At 46.8% G+C, this 18,186-nt stretch overlaps 1 protein-coding gene across 1 annotated transcript in view; it reads left to right on the top strand.

Annotated features, from left to right (window-relative positions):
- The window catches only part of GORAB (golgin, RAB6 interacting), a 166,958-nt gene extending 149,093 nt beyond the window's left edge, over positions 1–17,865 (top strand). Inside the window, exons 4-5 of the mRNA XM_085654827.1 lie at positions 6,344–6,484; positions 13,567–17,865. Coding sequence (XP_085510953.1) covers positions 6,344–6,484; positions 13,567–14,023 — 598 coding nt within the window. The 3' untranslated portion in view covers positions 14,024–17,865. The remainder of the gene's footprint in view (positions 1–6,343; positions 6,485–13,566) is intronic.
- The last annotated feature ends 321 nt before the right edge of the window (positions 17,866–18,186 follow it).

Genomic DNA, 18,186 nt, shown 5'->3' with positions numbered 1-18,186 from the left:
TGCATCTCCTCCCCCCTTCTCCGGGACTGCCTGTGGTTGTGTCCACCGGGTTGGTTTCAGTCCCTTGAGTCCGGGGAGGTATCACTTTTCCTCTTTTTCTTCCGTTCCATTGCATGATCTTATTGCACTTGGACATCCTGTCCTGTGACCACACCTTCCCATCGCTCAGTAGGGCTGACCTGTTATAAACTTCTTCCACCTGCAAGGGTGCGCTGAACTTGCTGTCCCCTTTCCTCCTTAACTGGGCTAGTTTGACTCGAACCCATTCTCCTCTCTCTAGCTCCGTCTGCTTGACATTTCTTCTTTTGTTGTAGTGTTCCCTGTATATTCTCTGTGCTTTTTCTAGGTTGTGGTATACTACGGCGGGGGACCACTTGCTCGTGATGGTGCGCTCCTTCCAGGCTACATTGTCTTTCGTGAAGGGGTCTCTACCCCTTAGGATCTGGAAGGGGCTGTATCCCGTGCTGGTCGGTGTAATCCTATACGCCCACAACATGCTCTTCAATTCCTTCTCCCAGTCCTTTCCAGTCCCAATCGCTGACTGTACGGACCCCATAATAACTCGGTTAAACCTTTCGGCTAGTCCGTTTCCTGCCGGATGGTATATCGATGTGTGTTTAACCTTGATGCCATTCCTTTCCATGTAGGCGTTCCACTTCTCTGATACAAATTGTGGTCCATTATCACTTAGGGGGGAGCGGGGAATACCTTCTCTAAGGAAAACGGCCGTTAGGAACTTCAATATTTTGTCCGTGTCCATGTCCTCTTGTACGTCCAACTCCGGCCACTTGGAGTACCGATCTACCAGTACTAACACATATTTCTGGACTCCCTGGCCATCCAATATCGGACCCAGGATGTCTATTGATAGGTCCTCCCATGGGTTCTCTGGATTGTCAAACTTCACTAGGGGTGGTCGCATCAGGCTCTGAGACTTGTCCGCTCTTTGGCATTGGCCACATTCTCGCACGTGCCTTTCTATCTGGTTATCCATCGCCGGCCACCAGTACATCTGCTTCGCCCTCATCTTGGTCTGTACGATGCCCAGGTGGCCCTCGTGGATGAGAGCCAGAAGATGTGGTATCAACTTGTTGGGGGGAACTACTTTCTCTCCTCTCCTCAGGAAGATCCCTTGGTCGCAAACCGACAACTCTTCTCTCACTTCGAAGAATTTTCTGAGCGCCGCCTCCATATGCCTCTTTTCCGGCCATCCCCTTATTATGCATTGCTTGACTGCCTCTATGTCTGTGTCGGTTTCGTGCGCTTCTTTCCACTCATGTTCACTGATCACGCGTTCGTGATCCTCCATGAACGCCACTTTATTATCCTCCTCTTCGGACGTCCTTGGCGCTTCATCCATGGCTGACGATCGACTGAGGTAGTCGGCTACTTTGTTCCTTTGTCCCGGGATGTGTTCCACATCATATCTATAGTCTAATAATTTCAATGTCATCTTCGCGATGCGAGGTGTCGCCGTGGCATGTCCTGACGATGTGAGGACTTTGATCAGGGGCTCGTGGTCTGTCCTCAGCTTGAATCTAGTGCCCCATAGGAACTGGCGGAACTTTTCCATGGCCCAGACTACTGCCAACATTTCTTTTTCTATTACGCTGTACTTCTGTTCCGTGGGTGACAGCGATCGGGAAGCAAAGCTGAGGGCGGACAGTTCACCTCCTTTCAACTCCTGCATTAGGACTGCTCCCAGGCCTCGCTCGCTGGTGTCTGTCGTCAATACTGATCTGGCTTGTGGATCGTATCCACCCAAAGGTATGGCCGTGCTGATGTCCGTCTTTATCCTTTGGAACTCCTCTTGTGTTTCCTTAGTCCACTCAAATTTTGTCTTGTCTCTTAGAAGTTGTCGCAAGTGGTGTGTCTTCGTAGCGAAGTGCTGTACGAATTTGCTATAGAACTCGGCCATGCCTAGGAACTACCTGACTTCCTCCTTGGACCTTGGCGGTGGTGCTTCACATATTGCCTTGACATTGGACTGTTTGGGTGTGATGCCTTGGTCGCTGATCTCATGCCCTAAGTACGTATAACAAACCGGCACTTGTCTCATTCTGCCGTGAGTCCGTTGCGTTCCAGAACCTGTAGAACTTTGGACAACTTGGCATCATGGTCCGCTTTGTCCATGCCCATCACCAGGATGTCGTCTTGAAAGTACTGTACACCTTCTACTTCGTGAAATAATTTATTCATTAGTTGCTGAAATACGACTGCCGCCGAGGCCAGTCCAAATGGCATCCTGCGAAACTGATAACACCCGAAGGGAGTTATGAAAGATGTTAACTTCCTGCAGGTGCGGTGTAGTGCGATCTGGTGGTAAGCTGATGTGAGATCGATGGTCGAGAACCACTTCACTCCTTTGGTTTTTGCTAGCATCTCGTCTATTCTAGGCAGGGGAAACCGTTCTACTATGATGTTTTTGTTCAACTCCCTCAGGTCCACACATAGACGTATTTTTCCATTCGGTTTCATGGCGACTACCAATGGAGCCAACCACTCGGCACTCGTTATCGGTTCTATGATGCCGTTTTCTTCCAGTCTGTAAAGTTCTTGTTGCACCTGTTCTCTGATTGCCAGTGGGATGTTCCTCACTTTGTGGCACACTGGTTTGGCATCCGTTTTGAGCTCGATCCTGTGTGTGAACTTTGTTAGTTTGCCAACTTTGCCTCCAAACACGTTGGGAAACTCTACCTTCAGCTTTCCTGCTTCTGGCCGCTGTGCATCGCTAGTCATTAAGACTTGTGTGATACCACCAGGGTTCAGCTTTATACCTAGATCTCCTTGGTCTATGCATCCTAGAACCGATGGGCCCTTTTCTGCCACATATAATTTGCACCTGGCATGCCGTTCCTTGAATTCGAATTTCAGCTGGCGGTATCCCACCATGGGGATAGGGTCTCCTGTGAAAGTGACTGGGCGAATGTCTGGAAGCTCCAGATGGCCACCTAGGAGGTTCTTGAAGTGTTCATCCCACACATTGCATTGTATTATGGTGTAGGGGGATCCTGAGTCCGCTACCATCTGTATTGGCACACCTCCAATCAGTAGGCCGCATTGTGGTTTCTTTGAGCGGTTGCAGTTCATGCTCAGCACGTGTTCATCTATGCACAGCACACTGTCGTCGTCTTCTTCATTTTCTCCTTCTTCCTCCTCTTCTTGTGCGACATATTTGACGGCTATTCTCTTTTGCTTGCGGCGACATACCTTCTCATAATGCCCTCTTATCCCTCAAAACATGCATTTGGCTTTGAAGGCTGGACATCGCTTGTCATATGCTGGGTGTGACAGACTGCTGCACCTGTAGCACATGTTCTTGCCCTCGGAGCCCGGTTTCCTCGCCGGAGCCGGTCTGCGCGTCCATTTGGTCTGTGTCCATGTGTCCCCCGTTGCCCCCTTGCCTCTCTCCGGTGATTCTGCTTCCGTGACTTTATTCACCATGGGCCTAGGGGCAGCCTCTTTTTTCGTCGCTTCTGCACATCTCTTCGATAGCTCCGCCTTTTTTACCATGGCTATCACCTCTTTAAGTGTCGCCTCTCCGTTGACCCATAATTTGTCCTGTATCGTCGAGTTGGTGGTGTGCATGACTATTTGGTCTTTGATGAATTCATCATGTAATGTGCCGAACTTACACGTGACTGCCAATTTCCTTAACGCTGCTACGTATTCATCTATGGACTTCCCTTCTGCTTGCTTCCGTTGTTGGAAGTTATATCTGTCTATGGACGTGCATACCGCGGGCCTGTAGTGCTTGTTTAAGTCATCTATCGCGTGCTGGAATACATCGTCATCTGCCGCCTGCCTCGGCGTGGGGACTATATTCTGAAACACTCTGATCCCTTCCAGTCCCAGATTGTGCAGCAAGATCCTCTTCCTTCTTTTGCTGGGGAATGCTTCTCCGGACTCGTCCTCCAGAGCTTCCAAATAGTTCATAAAGTATTCTCTCCAGTCCTCCCATTTCATCGACGGTTCTCCCGGTTTGGGTAGGAAGGGAATCGGCATCGTGAGTGAGGATTGTTGGCCGCACATTTCCGCACCTCCCCTTGGTGACTCATCCTCTCCCCTTGGACTACCTGGTGCGCTTTGTCTCTGCCGGCGTGGGGGGCTCTGGTGCACCGCCGCCTCTGCCTTGCTCTGCCTGCTCCGCCAGGGCCTCCCCCTTCCTTTACCGTCTTGCGCCTTGTAGCCCGCTTTCTTCTTGTGCCCACGTGCTTGTTTTCTGGGTGGCACCGCACCCTGCTTCAGTGGCCCTCGACTGACCGCAGCGCCCACGCTTCTTACGTTGTAGTGTGCTACCGTGGCTGGTTGTGGCAGTGGTGCCGCTCCTCCCTGCCGCGTGGTCTGGACCGCTTGCTGGTGTTGCTAGGGATTTGCTCTCTGCGGGCGCGATGTGTGTTCCTCCGTGCGTGTGTTGCTAAAGGCACAGGCGTCCCCTCTGCCGCGCTCTCCCTCTAGTAGTACCAGTGTGGAGTCAATCATCATGCTTCCCAAGCACCTGGCCTCCTGTATCTTCTGTTCGTGCTTTCCTCGGTCTCTCCTTCATGAATCCCAGTCCCTCGTCGCCATTTGTAGTGAAGGTGTTCTGGGGTTGGAAGCACAGCTCGTACACTGTTTGGTAGGAGGTAAGTATAGGTTTATTCACTTATAACTATTACACATTAGAAGGAGAGCGCCGGGAAACGCCCGACGCGTACGCGGGCTCGTCGCCCACCATCGGCACCCAAAATGGCCTCCGCGCTCTACGTCATCACGTAGACGTGAAGACTAGAGCGCGACGCTACACACCCTGCTTTAAGTATTTGTGAGGGGTGTGCTTAGCCTCTTCTTACATACTTTGTCATCTACAGACCAAACGCTTGAGCTCCGGTCACTTAAGATTCTGGCATACTGCTAATACCATCATACTTGGCCAGGTAACCTGAACGTTAATGGTTTGCTTGGTCAACAGCAATACCATTTACATAGGTTACAAAGAGTAATGAGAACCCGGACAGGTGGTGTCTTCTCAACCATGCAACAACAATAATTATTCCGGAAGTGAAAACAACCATTAGGGTTAAAATGCAATTTCTATTCTGATGGTAGTCCTTCTAATGGTTTGTTGCTTAAATACGCATAGTAGCAACATTTGTGCCCCAAAAGAGGTTTGTTTATACAGGCTAGCAAAATAATTATTACTTCCCCGAAATTGATGTCACATGAACAGGCCTGACTTTAGAGATTATTAGTATGTCATTACCAGGCCAACACGTAGCGTTGTCACAGCTGAAGATGCCGTCATTAATAGTCCTTATTAGCAGTTGGCAAGCACGAACAAAACCAGCCTCGTTGCAGTAATGTGCAATAATGTGCTGCATCGCTAAATACTTATAAGGTCCCAAAGGCGAGACCGATTGCATTCCAAATGCTTGTTATTGCTAGAGAACAAGCTTCCAGTTCGAGTGTTTTGTGATAGATGCCCCTTGCATAAAACAATAGGAGGCGAAAGGTCTAATAATAAAGAAGCGAGTACATTGAGCAGTTAGTCTTTGATGAATGATCTCGTGCAAAACAAATAACTGATTACACGATATGCTCTACCTAAGTGATGCTGAGGAGATTTATTCTGTCAAGTGTAAGGATCTGAACACATGCTTTCAATGGAGCAATGTTTGATTGCAAGGAAATACGTCATTTTCCACCAACAAGACATGTCGAGCCTGTATTGCTACTCGTGGTTACCCTCTCTTTACAACGTCTTCTGTTTTCTGCTTTTGCAGTGCCTCGTGTCTTTTCTTCTTTTATTAATTCTCTACAGTTTTGTGACCCCCAGCTTTTATCAGTCCGCTATTTCTTTGTTTCATCTGCCTATAAAGAATGTGAATGTTCTAGAGCGCAATCGCATGCACTTGTCCACAAATTCTGATTTCCTTGATATTTTAGCATTGTTTTCGTGGAGTCGTTTTCCTAATGTAGTTTAATGTAGAGTTGATATAAGTAAACGAATCATCAAAACAGTAGAGGAAATGATGTAATCGGAGTGATTAGAGGAAGCTAATCGAACCTTCGGCAGGGCAAAGGAATGGTTAGATTAGGGCACAACACGGGGCTAAGCCAATAGTTAACGGAGAAACTCTCCAAATACAATTTGGGCCCATATTTAATTAAATATACTGTTGTATAATGTATAAACTATAGTTTGTACTTAAACGCGAGCTTCAGGTTTTGTAGAGAGATGGAACAATATTTTACTAAAATGTATTCGCTTGTAATATAGGTTATAAATCTCCCATGATGAAAACGGGCATTACTACTTTCTTTGCTGAAACTTTGGGAAAACAAATGTGTATTTATTTTCTAGATCTAAAAAAACTCAGGCCGAAACAGTCAAACTTCGCCGGATACAGAATGAGCTGCAGGCATTGGATGACATGGTATCCACGGATATTGGCATCTTGAGAAACCGAATTGATCAAGCCTGCGTGGACTTCTCCTATGCTAAGTATGCTGAGGTCTTAAACATTAATCTTAACATTTTTGAAAATGCTCACAGTGGTACCTATCATTCTTTGAGTACCACATGTAAAATGTATCTAATTTGTTGTGCACAATTAATGTCACTTTGGACATTACAGTGCTGAAATTAGTATTTTCTAGAAATCAACAGCTCCTTAATATGCTACGTGGGAAAGAAAAACAAGGGATCCAAACTTGCTTGAAGTCTAACACGTGTTTATCATGAAAAATACGCCGAAATAACTATATCGCAGCCCAGAAAGACAGACCTTTGCCTCCCTAAGCAGTTGATCATCTAATGCTAAGCTCTCCCCAAATCAAAAATTCCCAACTTTTATACTTTTCCTTCACCTAGTCAGTTAAAACAGTGATAGAAACTGAAACTTTTGATATTAGTACAAACAGGGGCAGGCGTCTTTTCATGTTTTTCCCGTTCCTGTACAAGTTTTTCAAGCAAAAGTACATTTACCTTATTTTTTTCAAATGTTTGAAAAGGACGCCAAGGTGATTTACTGTTTGTGTGACCTTACATACTGCTAACTGTTGGCCTTTTTAGTGCTGGGGAGATGGGGTCTCCGAGGGCTGTACCCAGTTCCTCCTCTGTGAGCGGGAGATCGAGCTCCGCACTCGCCTTATCGGCCAGGGCCCGAGGAGGGCGGTCGTCCAAAAACTGGCCTATCACGTTTTCGTGGAGACATTCTCTGGGGGCATACAGCTCCGCAAAATATGTAGAGAAGCTTTCAGCAATGTCCCGGGAGTCAGTGAGGGGCCCTCCATTTGGGCCAACTATACCGGGAAGGGGCTGGGAATGGGACATCCCCTGACACAACTGATGAAGCAACTTGCTGGATTTATCCCCCCATTGGTAGACCCTACTGCACGCTGCCAGTCAGGTAAGGCGGGCCTCATCCATAAGAAGAGCAGCATAGTTCTTTTGCGCCAGCAACAGCTGTTGCCGTGCTTGGTGACAGCCGACACCTCTACTACGAAGGTCAAGATCTGCAATATTAGCCTCTGCTTGTATCAGAGCCTCCCGCCGAGTCCTACGGGCTGCCAAGCAGAAAGAGAAATATATGCCACGTAAGGTGGGCTACAGTGCCTCCCACAGAGGTTCGGCCCCAGAAACCGATCTCACATTAAGCGTCAAGTATTGATCGAGCGCGCTCTCCAGACACCCCCTGTATTCTGCCTTTTCAAGATTCCACGTCGAGAGGCGCCAGCGGAAGGGCTGTTTTGCCTAGCCCATCTGCACTGTAAAAGTAATCGGCAAATGATCCAAGAGCCCCCTCGGGATGATATACGCCTACCAGCTGCCGCCCGAGGGACGAACAGATATTCGAGGCGAGAGTAAGAATTGTGGACCGCAGAGAGATACGTGTAGAGCCCTGAGCATTTCCGTGCATCCGGCGCCACAGGTCCACCCAATCAAGCCCAGACACTAACGAGGAAAGATTCGTAACCTGGCGAGCAGCCGCACTCTTCCCGGGCCTCCAGCGATCCCAGGACACATCTAGCACATCATTCCAGTCACCCCCAATCACGGACAGGCCCTCCGGCATATCCACCAATAATGACATAAACTGCTCCACCAGGCCCTATGATAACGCAGGTGGTGCATAGACACTGCCCAATACCACTGGTTCCTCCCTGATCATGTCCTGCAGGAACAGATATCGCCCCCGAGTGTCTGCCCATGTCTTAACGTGTGTATAGAACTCGACGGTGAATCAAAATTGCCATCCCCGAGACCCCCACACAAATCCTAAATGGAACACCTGAGAGTAACCTAAGCGCTGGAGGCAGAGCGCCTTCGGAACCCAACTGGGAGTCCCGGCACACCTCGTTCAATGGATCCCCAAGTTACAGCCCAACATCAGCAGGTGCCCTCTCCGTGGGAAGAACCAACCGAGAAGCTGTCCCACACTTAGGCTCTTCTGATCAAGGCAACCGTGTCAATGTTACACAGGACTGCAATCGTCCCCTCAAGTTAGGAGGCCGAAGTAGACTGTCGGGAGGCCGAGCCCACCTGGGAAAATGCACTGCAGGAGCGGGATCGACGGCTGGATGCTTACGAGCCGCCTCACTGGATGAAGAGTCGGATTCGCGCCGGGGCGGTGTATGGGGACGCAATCGTACTGTCTCATCTATCCACTGAAACACTTCCTCCGGCGAGACAAAGAAATGCGTACGGGATTGGTACACCACCCGCAACCGGGCCGGATACAGCAGAGCGTATGGAAGTTTAAGATCGTGAAGTCGAGCCTTGGCCGCCAAAAAGGACTGTCTCTGTTGCTGGACCAGTTTCGTGTAGTCTGGGATGATCAAAATGTGTGCATTATCAAACAGCAGAGGTTCCTTGGCCCTGGCCTGTTTTAGAATGACGTCCCAGTCGTGATAGTTCAGCAGCTTTGCGATGACCACCCTCGGATGGGCTCCAGGCGGAGGGTTCTGCGTAAGGGCCATATGGGCATGCTTAACCACGAAACAGCAGGACAGGGACTCCGGGGGAAGCCAGCTCTCCAGCCACCGAGTAAGGAACTGCTCCATATCTCCACCCTCGAACCCCTCTGGGAAGCCAACAAAGCAGAGGTTGTTACATCTGGCCCGCCCTTCTGCATCCTCCATGCATGACGCAAGGCACCACTGTTCTCGAGGGTGGCCACCCACTTCTGTAGAATGGCAACTTCATCCTCCACTCCAGAGATCCGCGTTTCAGTCTCCGTGATGTGGGACACTGCGTTCCGCAGGTCTTGGTGGAGGAGCATGACATCGGAGCCGACCGCCCCTGTTTCAGTATCCAGGACATCGCTGGACTGCGTGATAGCGGCCATGAGTGCAGCATTGTCCTGCATGTCTGGCACAGCATCCTGTGCCCCTCCAGGCGCCGCAGCGGCGGCCCCATCACCTGTATATTTGTCGAGGGTGCTCTGTTTGGCCATGCCCCCACTCGTCTTGTCCCTTATCATGGCGTCCACTGAGCCTTCCTATTCCCAGGTCACCCGGCACCAGACCTTCAGGCCTCGGCATTCGAGGACCACACGCACGTCTGGGTAGAGAATAAAGCATCATCCTCCTGTGAATGTAGCTGGCCAACATGACCCCCCAGGGGCAAGGGTAAGCGAGGCAGAGGGAGGTCCCCGGGCCGTCGATCTTGGTCCCGAGCGACCCGACCTGGCTACCGAGCACGGGAGCTCCAGCAAGCTACTATGAAGAAGTGGCGAGCGGAGGGGGCCCCAAGGGATGACCAAAGTCAGGTAAACTGGAGTCCAGGGCCACCACCCACTGTAGAGGGCCGCCCTACCACGTCCAGGTCTCCCCACCATCTCAATAACAGTTATGGCTGCTTCCAACTGGACCCAATGTCCGGGAGCCAGGGGGTCCTCAATACACTCCCCAGGGCCTCCTGTAGTGCCCCCTCCTACCGCTAAGGTACTCAGCTATGCCTCAGGACCGCCAAGAACTCCCGTGGTCTCCCGAGCTGCCCACGCCAACTTGCGTGACACGAAATGGCCGCCGGAGCAAGTGTGCAGCGTCACCAACACAGAGCAAGGCAAAGAGCGGCCCTCCAAACGTCCAATGACACAGGACGCTCGGGCCCCACGTCGCTCCCAGGGTAGCAAAGCAGTCACCAGGCACTGTCAGCGGCACCCCCTCCTCTCAGCGCCCCCACCGCGGCCCGATGAGACCGCCGACGGATCAGTCTCTTGCCCCTGCGGCCCGATTTAGCCGCCGACAGCTCCGCTACTACTCCAGCGGGAGAGCGGGGGGAGGGGGGGAGGCCCCCGCGGCTGTATACAAGAAACTGCCGACAAACGCACCCTACCACCGCCTCTGCATAAGCACAGCAACCGGCTCAGTAAACCTTCTGGAGCCCCACGTACGTCGCTCTCCATGTGCCAGCTGCCGCTTCAGACTTCAGTGCAGCTTCACTTCTCCCGGGCCGCACCCCAGGTCATCGCCACCGCAGCTTGCAACGCTGAGATGCGGGGTCAAAACGGGCCCAGAACGCAGCCCCCACTTGCGCCGCACCAGGGACACGATTCGAGTGCAGTAAAGGATCGGAGACCAGGATATATGCAGGATCAATGTTTAAGCCGGACGGAGCTTGCTTAGCACACGTCCACCATCTTGGCTGCCAGGCCACGCCCCCTGTAAATTTTTGACCATATAAGGTATCCACGCCAAATTTGCGCCCTTGTCTTCCAACATCATAGGGATTTTAAAGGTACCCAGGGTTTGTTGATTCCCCTGCAGGGGAGCCAGAAATTAGCCAAAATACGCCTAAATTATGGGTTTTTTGGGAAAAAGGTGCTGCAGAAGAAAGCGTCTGGTTTTCCCCATGCAAATGGTATCAAAAAAGGATTTGTGCTGCTGAAATTATCATCTTCCCACCTCAGCTTGAAGGGACACGCAGACTTTTGTCAGAAAACCAACATTTTTTTAAACAGTTTTGGCATTCTACTGGGACCTAGCCTATTTTTGCTACTTTTTGTGCTTTCATGCTCCTTCCAGTTAGTGGTGGAAATGGGTGTGAAAGCAATAATGGATCCCGGAAAGGTATACATTTCTGAAAGGTAGATAGAATTCTGAATTCAGCAAGGGGTCATTTGTATAGATCCTTCAAGGTTTTATTATAGAAACAAACAGTTGAAAATAAGAGAAATTGAGTTGAAAGAAACAGCCATTTGTGCCAACGTTTTCACCTGTAACTTCTTCTAAGTATGACAGATGTTTGAAAGCAATATACTGTTACATCCGCTGGACCCTTCTGGTTGTGGGGATACATAGGACTTGTAGGTTCACCTAGAACCAGAGGAACCCAGAGCCAATAACTGAGCAGCGTCTTGCAGTGGTTTTTCATTGTGTACTTGGTATATAGCAATTAATTTAATAAAATATAAAGAGTGAAAAATTGTTATCAAAAAGACATATGTATTTCCGAAATGGAAACAAAATATAGAGTTTAGAAACAGTAGCTATTTGCACATCTCCGAAATTTTGGTTACCCATACTAGCCTGTGAATTGTAGGACATTTCTCAAAGTGACTTCTTTTTTACACATTGCCTTACATTAGGAAGGCAGATATGCATAGAAAGTAGATAGATATTAACAGTTGCTCTACAATTCTGAGTTCCCCTAAGTCTCCCGATAAAATAGTACCTCATTTGTGTGGCTAGGCCTAGTGCCCGGGACAGGAAAGGCCCAAAACGCAACGTGGACACATATTTTTTTACTGTGAAAACTGACCCTTTTTTGCACATGCCTAGCTGTGGATTTTGAACCCTAGCTCAGCCGGCACATAGGGAAACCTAGCAAACCTATACATTTTTTAAAATTAGACACCCAGATGAATCCAGGAAGGGTGACATCTGTGGCTCTCACCAGGTTCTGTTACCCAGAATCCCTTGCATACCTCAAACTTAGTCAAAAAAACATTTTCCTCACATTTCTGAGATGTAAAGTTGTGGAATCTGCGTGGGTTCACACAATTCCACCCACCCCGCATTATCCAAAGTCTTCCGATCAAAATGGTACCTTACTGGTGTGGGTTGGCCTAGTGCCCGGGACATGAAAACGGCCCAAAGCGCAGCGTGGACACACCAGATTTTTACAGTGAACAGTGAAAACTGACCCTTTTTTGGCTAAGTGCCTAGCTGTTGATATTGAACCCTAGCTCTGCAGGCACCTAAGGAAACCCAGCAAACCCAAAAACAAGACAGCCAGAGGAATCCAGGAGGGGGTGACTTGTGTGGCTCTCGTCAGGTTCTGTTACCCAGAATCCCCTGCAAACCTCAAAATTCATTAAAAAAAAAAACTCATTTTCCTCACATTTCTGTGATGGAAAGTTCTGGAATCTGCATGGATCCACAAAATTCCACCCTCCCAGCATTCCCCCAGGTCTTTCGATAAAAATTGTACTGCGCTCGCGTGGGTGGGTCAAGTACTCGCGACAGGCAAGGGCCCAAAACGTATTGAGGGGACATCAAAATTACCTATCGCGAAACAACCTGGTTTTGCAAGGGGGGTCACCTGGGTTTTTGTTCACGGGTTCGGCGGCCTTCATGGGAAGCCTACAAAACCCACACATTTCTGAAAACTAGACACCCGGGTGAGTCCTGGGAGGTATGGCTTGCGTGGACTTCCCAACGTTTTCCTACCCAGAATTCCCTGCAAACCTCAAATTTAGCTGAAAATAATCACTTTTTTCTCTTTCTCCTATTTCTGTGTGGAAAAGTTGTGGGATCACTGAGCTGACACAAATTTCCTACCACCCAGCGTCCCCCCAGGTCTCACGATTAAAAATGATTCCTCACTCGTGTGGGTGGCCCAAATACCCGCGACAGGCAAGGGATCACAATATATTGAGGAGACATCAAAATTACCTATCACAAAATGATCTGGTTTTGCAAGGGGGGGGGGGTCACCTGGGTTTTTTGCCCCAGGCTCGGCAGCAATCTAGGGAAACCTACCAAACCCACACATTTCTGAAAACTAGACCCCTGGGGAGTCATTGGAGGTATGGCTTGCGTGGACTTCCCAACGTTTTCCTGCCCAGAATTCCCTGCAAACCTCAAATGTAGCTGACAAAAATCCCCTTTTTCTCAAATCTCTCAGTGGGAAAATTGGGAAATAACTAGGCTGACACAAATTTCCTACCACCCAGCGTTCCCCCAGGTCTCCCGATAAAAATTATACCTCACTCATGTGGGTGGGCCAACTACCTGCGACAGGCAAGGGCCCAAAACGTATTGAGGAGACATCAAATTCACCTATCACAAAACAACCTGGTTTTGCAAGGGGGGTCACCTGAGTTTTTGGCCCCGGGCTCGGTGGCCATCTTGGAAAACTACCAAACCCACACATTTCTGAAAACTAGACACCTGGGGGAGTCCAGCGAGGTATGGCTTGTTAGATGATGGCCGGGGGCCATCCAACGCACCGAAGGGGTTTAATGCTGGACATTGTCCTTTCATGCAATCAAGTTAATCTTTGGCTAAATCATGAATGTGTAAGCATTGAATAATTCTGCTGCAAACCAATGAATTTTTGTACGTGTGTGCCCACAGGAAGCGATTCGACAAGGCAGAAGCAGAGTATACAGCGTCAAAGCGGGATCTCCACCGAAAAACTGAGATCAAGGAGCAGCTTGCTGAGCATCTGTGCACCATCATCCAGCAAAATGAGCAGCGCAAGGCAAAAAAACTCGAAGAGTTAATGCTGCAGCTTGATGTCGAAACTGATGAGGAGAAACTTGAACTCGAGATTGAAGTTGAGCAGATGCTGCATCAACAGGAGATTGAGTCAAAGAGACAGTCACTCCCTGCAATTGCAGTGTCAGCAGCACTGGCTGCTGAGGAAAACCCCTCTCTTACATGTACAGAAAATGAAAGTGAGGACAAGCCTGAATTGGCACATGCATCACAAAAAAAGACAGCAAACGTCACTATTGAAACTGTTCTAAATAAACAGCAGGATGTCGTAAAAACAGAGCAAAGAAGTACAATTGAACCTGCTGCATGTTAAGTAAAAACATTTTTGTCCAGTATGTACCTATTAAGAAACCTGGAAAACACTATTTCCCGTGCTCAGTGTACCAAATAACTTTACCAGACCGTGCTCAGTTGCTGTTTGTCTGGCTTACAAACTACACATGTAGGTGAAGATTGCAAGGAGCAACGTAAACAGCACAGGTTGTGCTATTTTCTGGTGTATCCTTTTCTGTTTGATTTAAAGTACATTTGGCCGGTGCTCCTCAAGATGCGGATCATTTGTTAGTTTGTGGAAATGTTTTCACTCATCTCTTACTGAGCAATTTGTTTCAGAGTTTATTTTTTCTGGGCTTTGTGTTGTACACATCCTGGTTTTGTGGGGTCAAATATTCATATAATATTTCAACCAAATATGTTTGCTAGTGTGTGATAACCTGAAGACGTCTAATATCTGCACAAAGTGGTGTAGTGCATAAGAATACAACACAGGAAAAGATCAATTCACCAAAACAGCAGATTGTAAGGTCTTGACATGTGCAGATCAATTAACTGTCTCCGCTAAGGTGGTGGAGCGTTGCCCTACTGCTCGTTAAGCAGTGCAAAAGAGAAATAAATTGATAATAACCAGTTATTATCATTTTCTTTTTCTTTGCGGGACTCCAGCCAGGTTGAGCGGGGTGGGGCTGGACTCGCTGCCGTCAGAGGGAGCAGGAGTGGTTTGCACTCCCTCACTAAGTGCGTATGACGGCTTGGCCAGCCTTCTAGGGCCCAGCCAAAGAGTCATGCGCACTTGGCATGTTCTCCACTGGGCTTTGTTGCACAGCCCAGTGGAGAACATGCCCAGCCTCCCAGGTACTGCCCTAGTGGCCAAACAGGCCACTCAGACCAATCATGACGCTGCTTCTGCAGCGTCATGATTGGCTGGGAGAGTCCACTGTTTAGTAAGAAAACTAATTCTACTTTAATATGCATAATACATACATTTTGTTTTCATATTAAAGATTGTATTCATTATGAAACAGTTCACTCGATGACATCCAGAAAAATCAGAACGGTGTATGACATCTAGAACTCAGTAACATGGTGTACAAGTGTGTAGTTGAGAAAGTCGGACCATAAAGTGGGAATTGAGTGAAGCAGGGAGGAGGATGATTGGATAAGCACCTATACAAATGTTAGGGATAAAAGGGAAGGGAAACAAGGGACACAAACCAAAGGTTAAGGAAGTATAGGGGAGACAGCTTTGTGAGGGGACATTCATGCGTTTTTGGTGCATTTGAAGGAGAGAAACAAACAGATGTATAAAGAAATAGAGGGCAGGCGAGTGGCATCTCAGAGTGTTAATACCTAAGGTTTATAATGAAAAGGAATTATTGTGCAATAAATGTATCTTAAGTACACTAAATCTGCGAGGTAAATGGTTTCCCTGGTGTGTTAGAAAGATCTGTTTTTGTGCTTCTTCGGCATGTGACCCAATCCCACCAAGTGTGGAATGAAACATGATTAAACGATTCCCATTCCAGTAATATGATCTTGATGGCAATAGTTAGTAAAAGATTCAGTAGAGCTAGGTCAATGTCAGAGAGGGATAATGTAAGAGATGGATCGTGGAACAGAAGAAGAGTATGGACCCAACATTATAATGGGGAGATCTATAGTGGTATTTGTGTTCTAGGCAGTATTGCTTATTTGTATGTAGTGAAAATATTTAAATTAAAACAAATCATGTGTAGAGGTGCATTTGACTTGTCAATTTAAATTGTTCAGAATCAAAATTGTGGGTATTTTCAGTGTGTATAAGGGCTTCATCTTTATTTGATTGGTTCGCTTTTGCAAGGCCTTAAAGATATTTAATTTTGCTGTCATTTGTTGTGTGGTATGTTTTGAAATAATGTGTTTGCCTCCGCAAATGGTATATGGCTTGTATTGCGTTGAGTTGGCCTAACGGTTAGGGCACTCAACCTCGGACCTGGGGGAACTGGGTTCAAGTCTCGGTAACAACGCTAAACCTCCTGTGATTCTGGGCAAATTACTTAATCTCCCCGTGCCTAACAAAAAAATGAATGTGTGTCCTCATGTAACATAACTGGTGCTATGTAAAGCGCTCTGATACCTGATTGGATTCGGGTCAAGTTCGCGCTATATAAAACTATGCTAAAAAAAATAATAATATGGTAGTTACATGTTAGTCTATGCTTACTAACATCCATCTTACTGTTGATGGCTCTTTTTCGTCACTGTTATTTTTTTTAAGGTGTCTGCGATGTTTTAAAGGAGTTCTTTAAGTTCTTTTATAGGCTTGTCTTTTATCTTTCATGTTTCTGGTAATTTTATTTTTTATTTAAACAATTTAATTTGTATGTACTTTGAGTTCATTGCTTATTTTGTATTCTTAAATTACAGCGTTTCATTAATTAGTTGATTAACAGATTGTGTTTACGTTTTTGGGGTATAACTTTGTCGGAAAAAATGTGCAGTAGAGCAATTGCGTATCCTGAAATATCTTTCTCTTTTTGTGGGTTATTCCTTTTCTTGTGATTTTACTTAGACAAACTTTATTATTGGTAGCTCTGACTTAATTTCTATTACTCTTAGCTTTGTTCAGTGGTTTTGCTTTATCAGAGGGTTCCATTTTGTACAATTTGGTGCTAATGGAGAGCAGCTATCTGTTTCTGTTTGCTGCTGGGCTGATGACGTTGCGACCCAGAAGGTCTTGAGAGACAGGCAACTACATCATTGTGACAGACAGAAGAATAGGGGACAGCAGCCATCAGCCCATTGCTGGTAGGTGGAAACAGCACTCCAGCAGTGGCAAAGCCTAAGAGGTCGACAGTCAGAACATTGATGTTCAGAACTCAGACATGGGAGCTACATACACTGTTAGGCTCTAATGCCATTCCATTGTTTAGATTGCAGGAGGGCAGCAGTGGCCAGCTCAAGTTTCATGCAGTTGACTAGAGCAAGATTCTTATCCTGTCAGAGCGAAAGCCAATTCCACTGTTTGAGAATAAGGGGCATGCAGGATGGTAAGCCATGTTGATTTTGACTCTTCTGTAGAAGATTTGAAAAGGGCCACAACCCTGGCAGGAGCAGCAACAATCAGGGTATGAGTACTGTCAGTTAATATTCAGTGGGGCGTTGCTTGATTGTGTTAGCACAGTGAAAAAATACCCGGTTTTCACTGGTGTGGCATACGTAAAGTTAATAATTATGTTTCTTTCACACTGTTGATGATAGTGGTTGAGTATGACCAACATGTACAACATATATTTTAAATTATGTTTCTAGCAGCTTATAAAGTGCTACCCAACTATTTGATCTGTGTGTAATGCAAATATTGAAAAACACATCTTTAAAATACAAATGGAATTAATGGGAAAAGCATATTGTCTTGCCTTTCTGCAAATGTGTTTTATTTTGCGGAAGTAAGTGCTGTGTTTAGTAAACCCCTTATACACATTACTGTGCATGTTCAATTTTTATTTTAAAAACATCTGAAATTGATGTATGAAACTGTCTTTGAATTTTCAATGGTTGCCTTTTCAGCAGCTGTGTTAACTGCTATAGTGGCGTTATTTTTCAAAGATTCCCTTTGCAATAAATGCTGTATGTCCTACAAATCTATATGAGTTGGCTAACCTAATATGTATTTCTTATGTAGTTAATATGAGTTACAATCCTGTTCATCTTTGGAAAATGTTTGTTTTTTGCCTTTCACTTTTGTTTGTAAACAAAGCAATATCAGAAAGATCTTTTTATCTGCTTAAAGTCTAATGTAAAATACATTATTTGCATTATTCATCACTGGAGGTTTGACGAATTAAATATAGTTAAAGGCATTGAAGGTTAGATCAATAAACTGGAGTTTCAAATGTATGTCTTAGTGCACAATGGTTATTTCTACAGAGACTGAGATTATGTCAAATGATTTGTAGCAGCATTGCTAAATAGAATTGTTAAAGCACAATACTTTCCACAATTGCCTCCTTTCCATATGAACCACGTAAGCAAAAACTTTACTCACACGGCCCAAATAGCAAAGCCTCACCTTAACACATTGAACACCTCCACCTGTGGATTGCTTCCTAAATTTGATTGAGATGTTCAACATTTTGGGCATTCACAACCATTCCTAGGAGAATTCTTGGAAATCTATGGCATTACACACTGTCCAATATTTTCAAACACGGATTTTCT

The sequence above is a fragment of the Triturus cristatus genome, chromosome 4_1 (assembly GCF_964204655.1).
Source record: "Triturus cristatus chromosome 4_1, aTriCri1.1, whole genome shotgun sequence".
Taxonomy (NCBI): Eukaryota; Metazoa; Chordata; class Amphibia; order Caudata; family Salamandridae; genus Triturus; species Triturus cristatus.
This window is presented reverse-complemented; position numbering and strand designations above follow the sequence as displayed.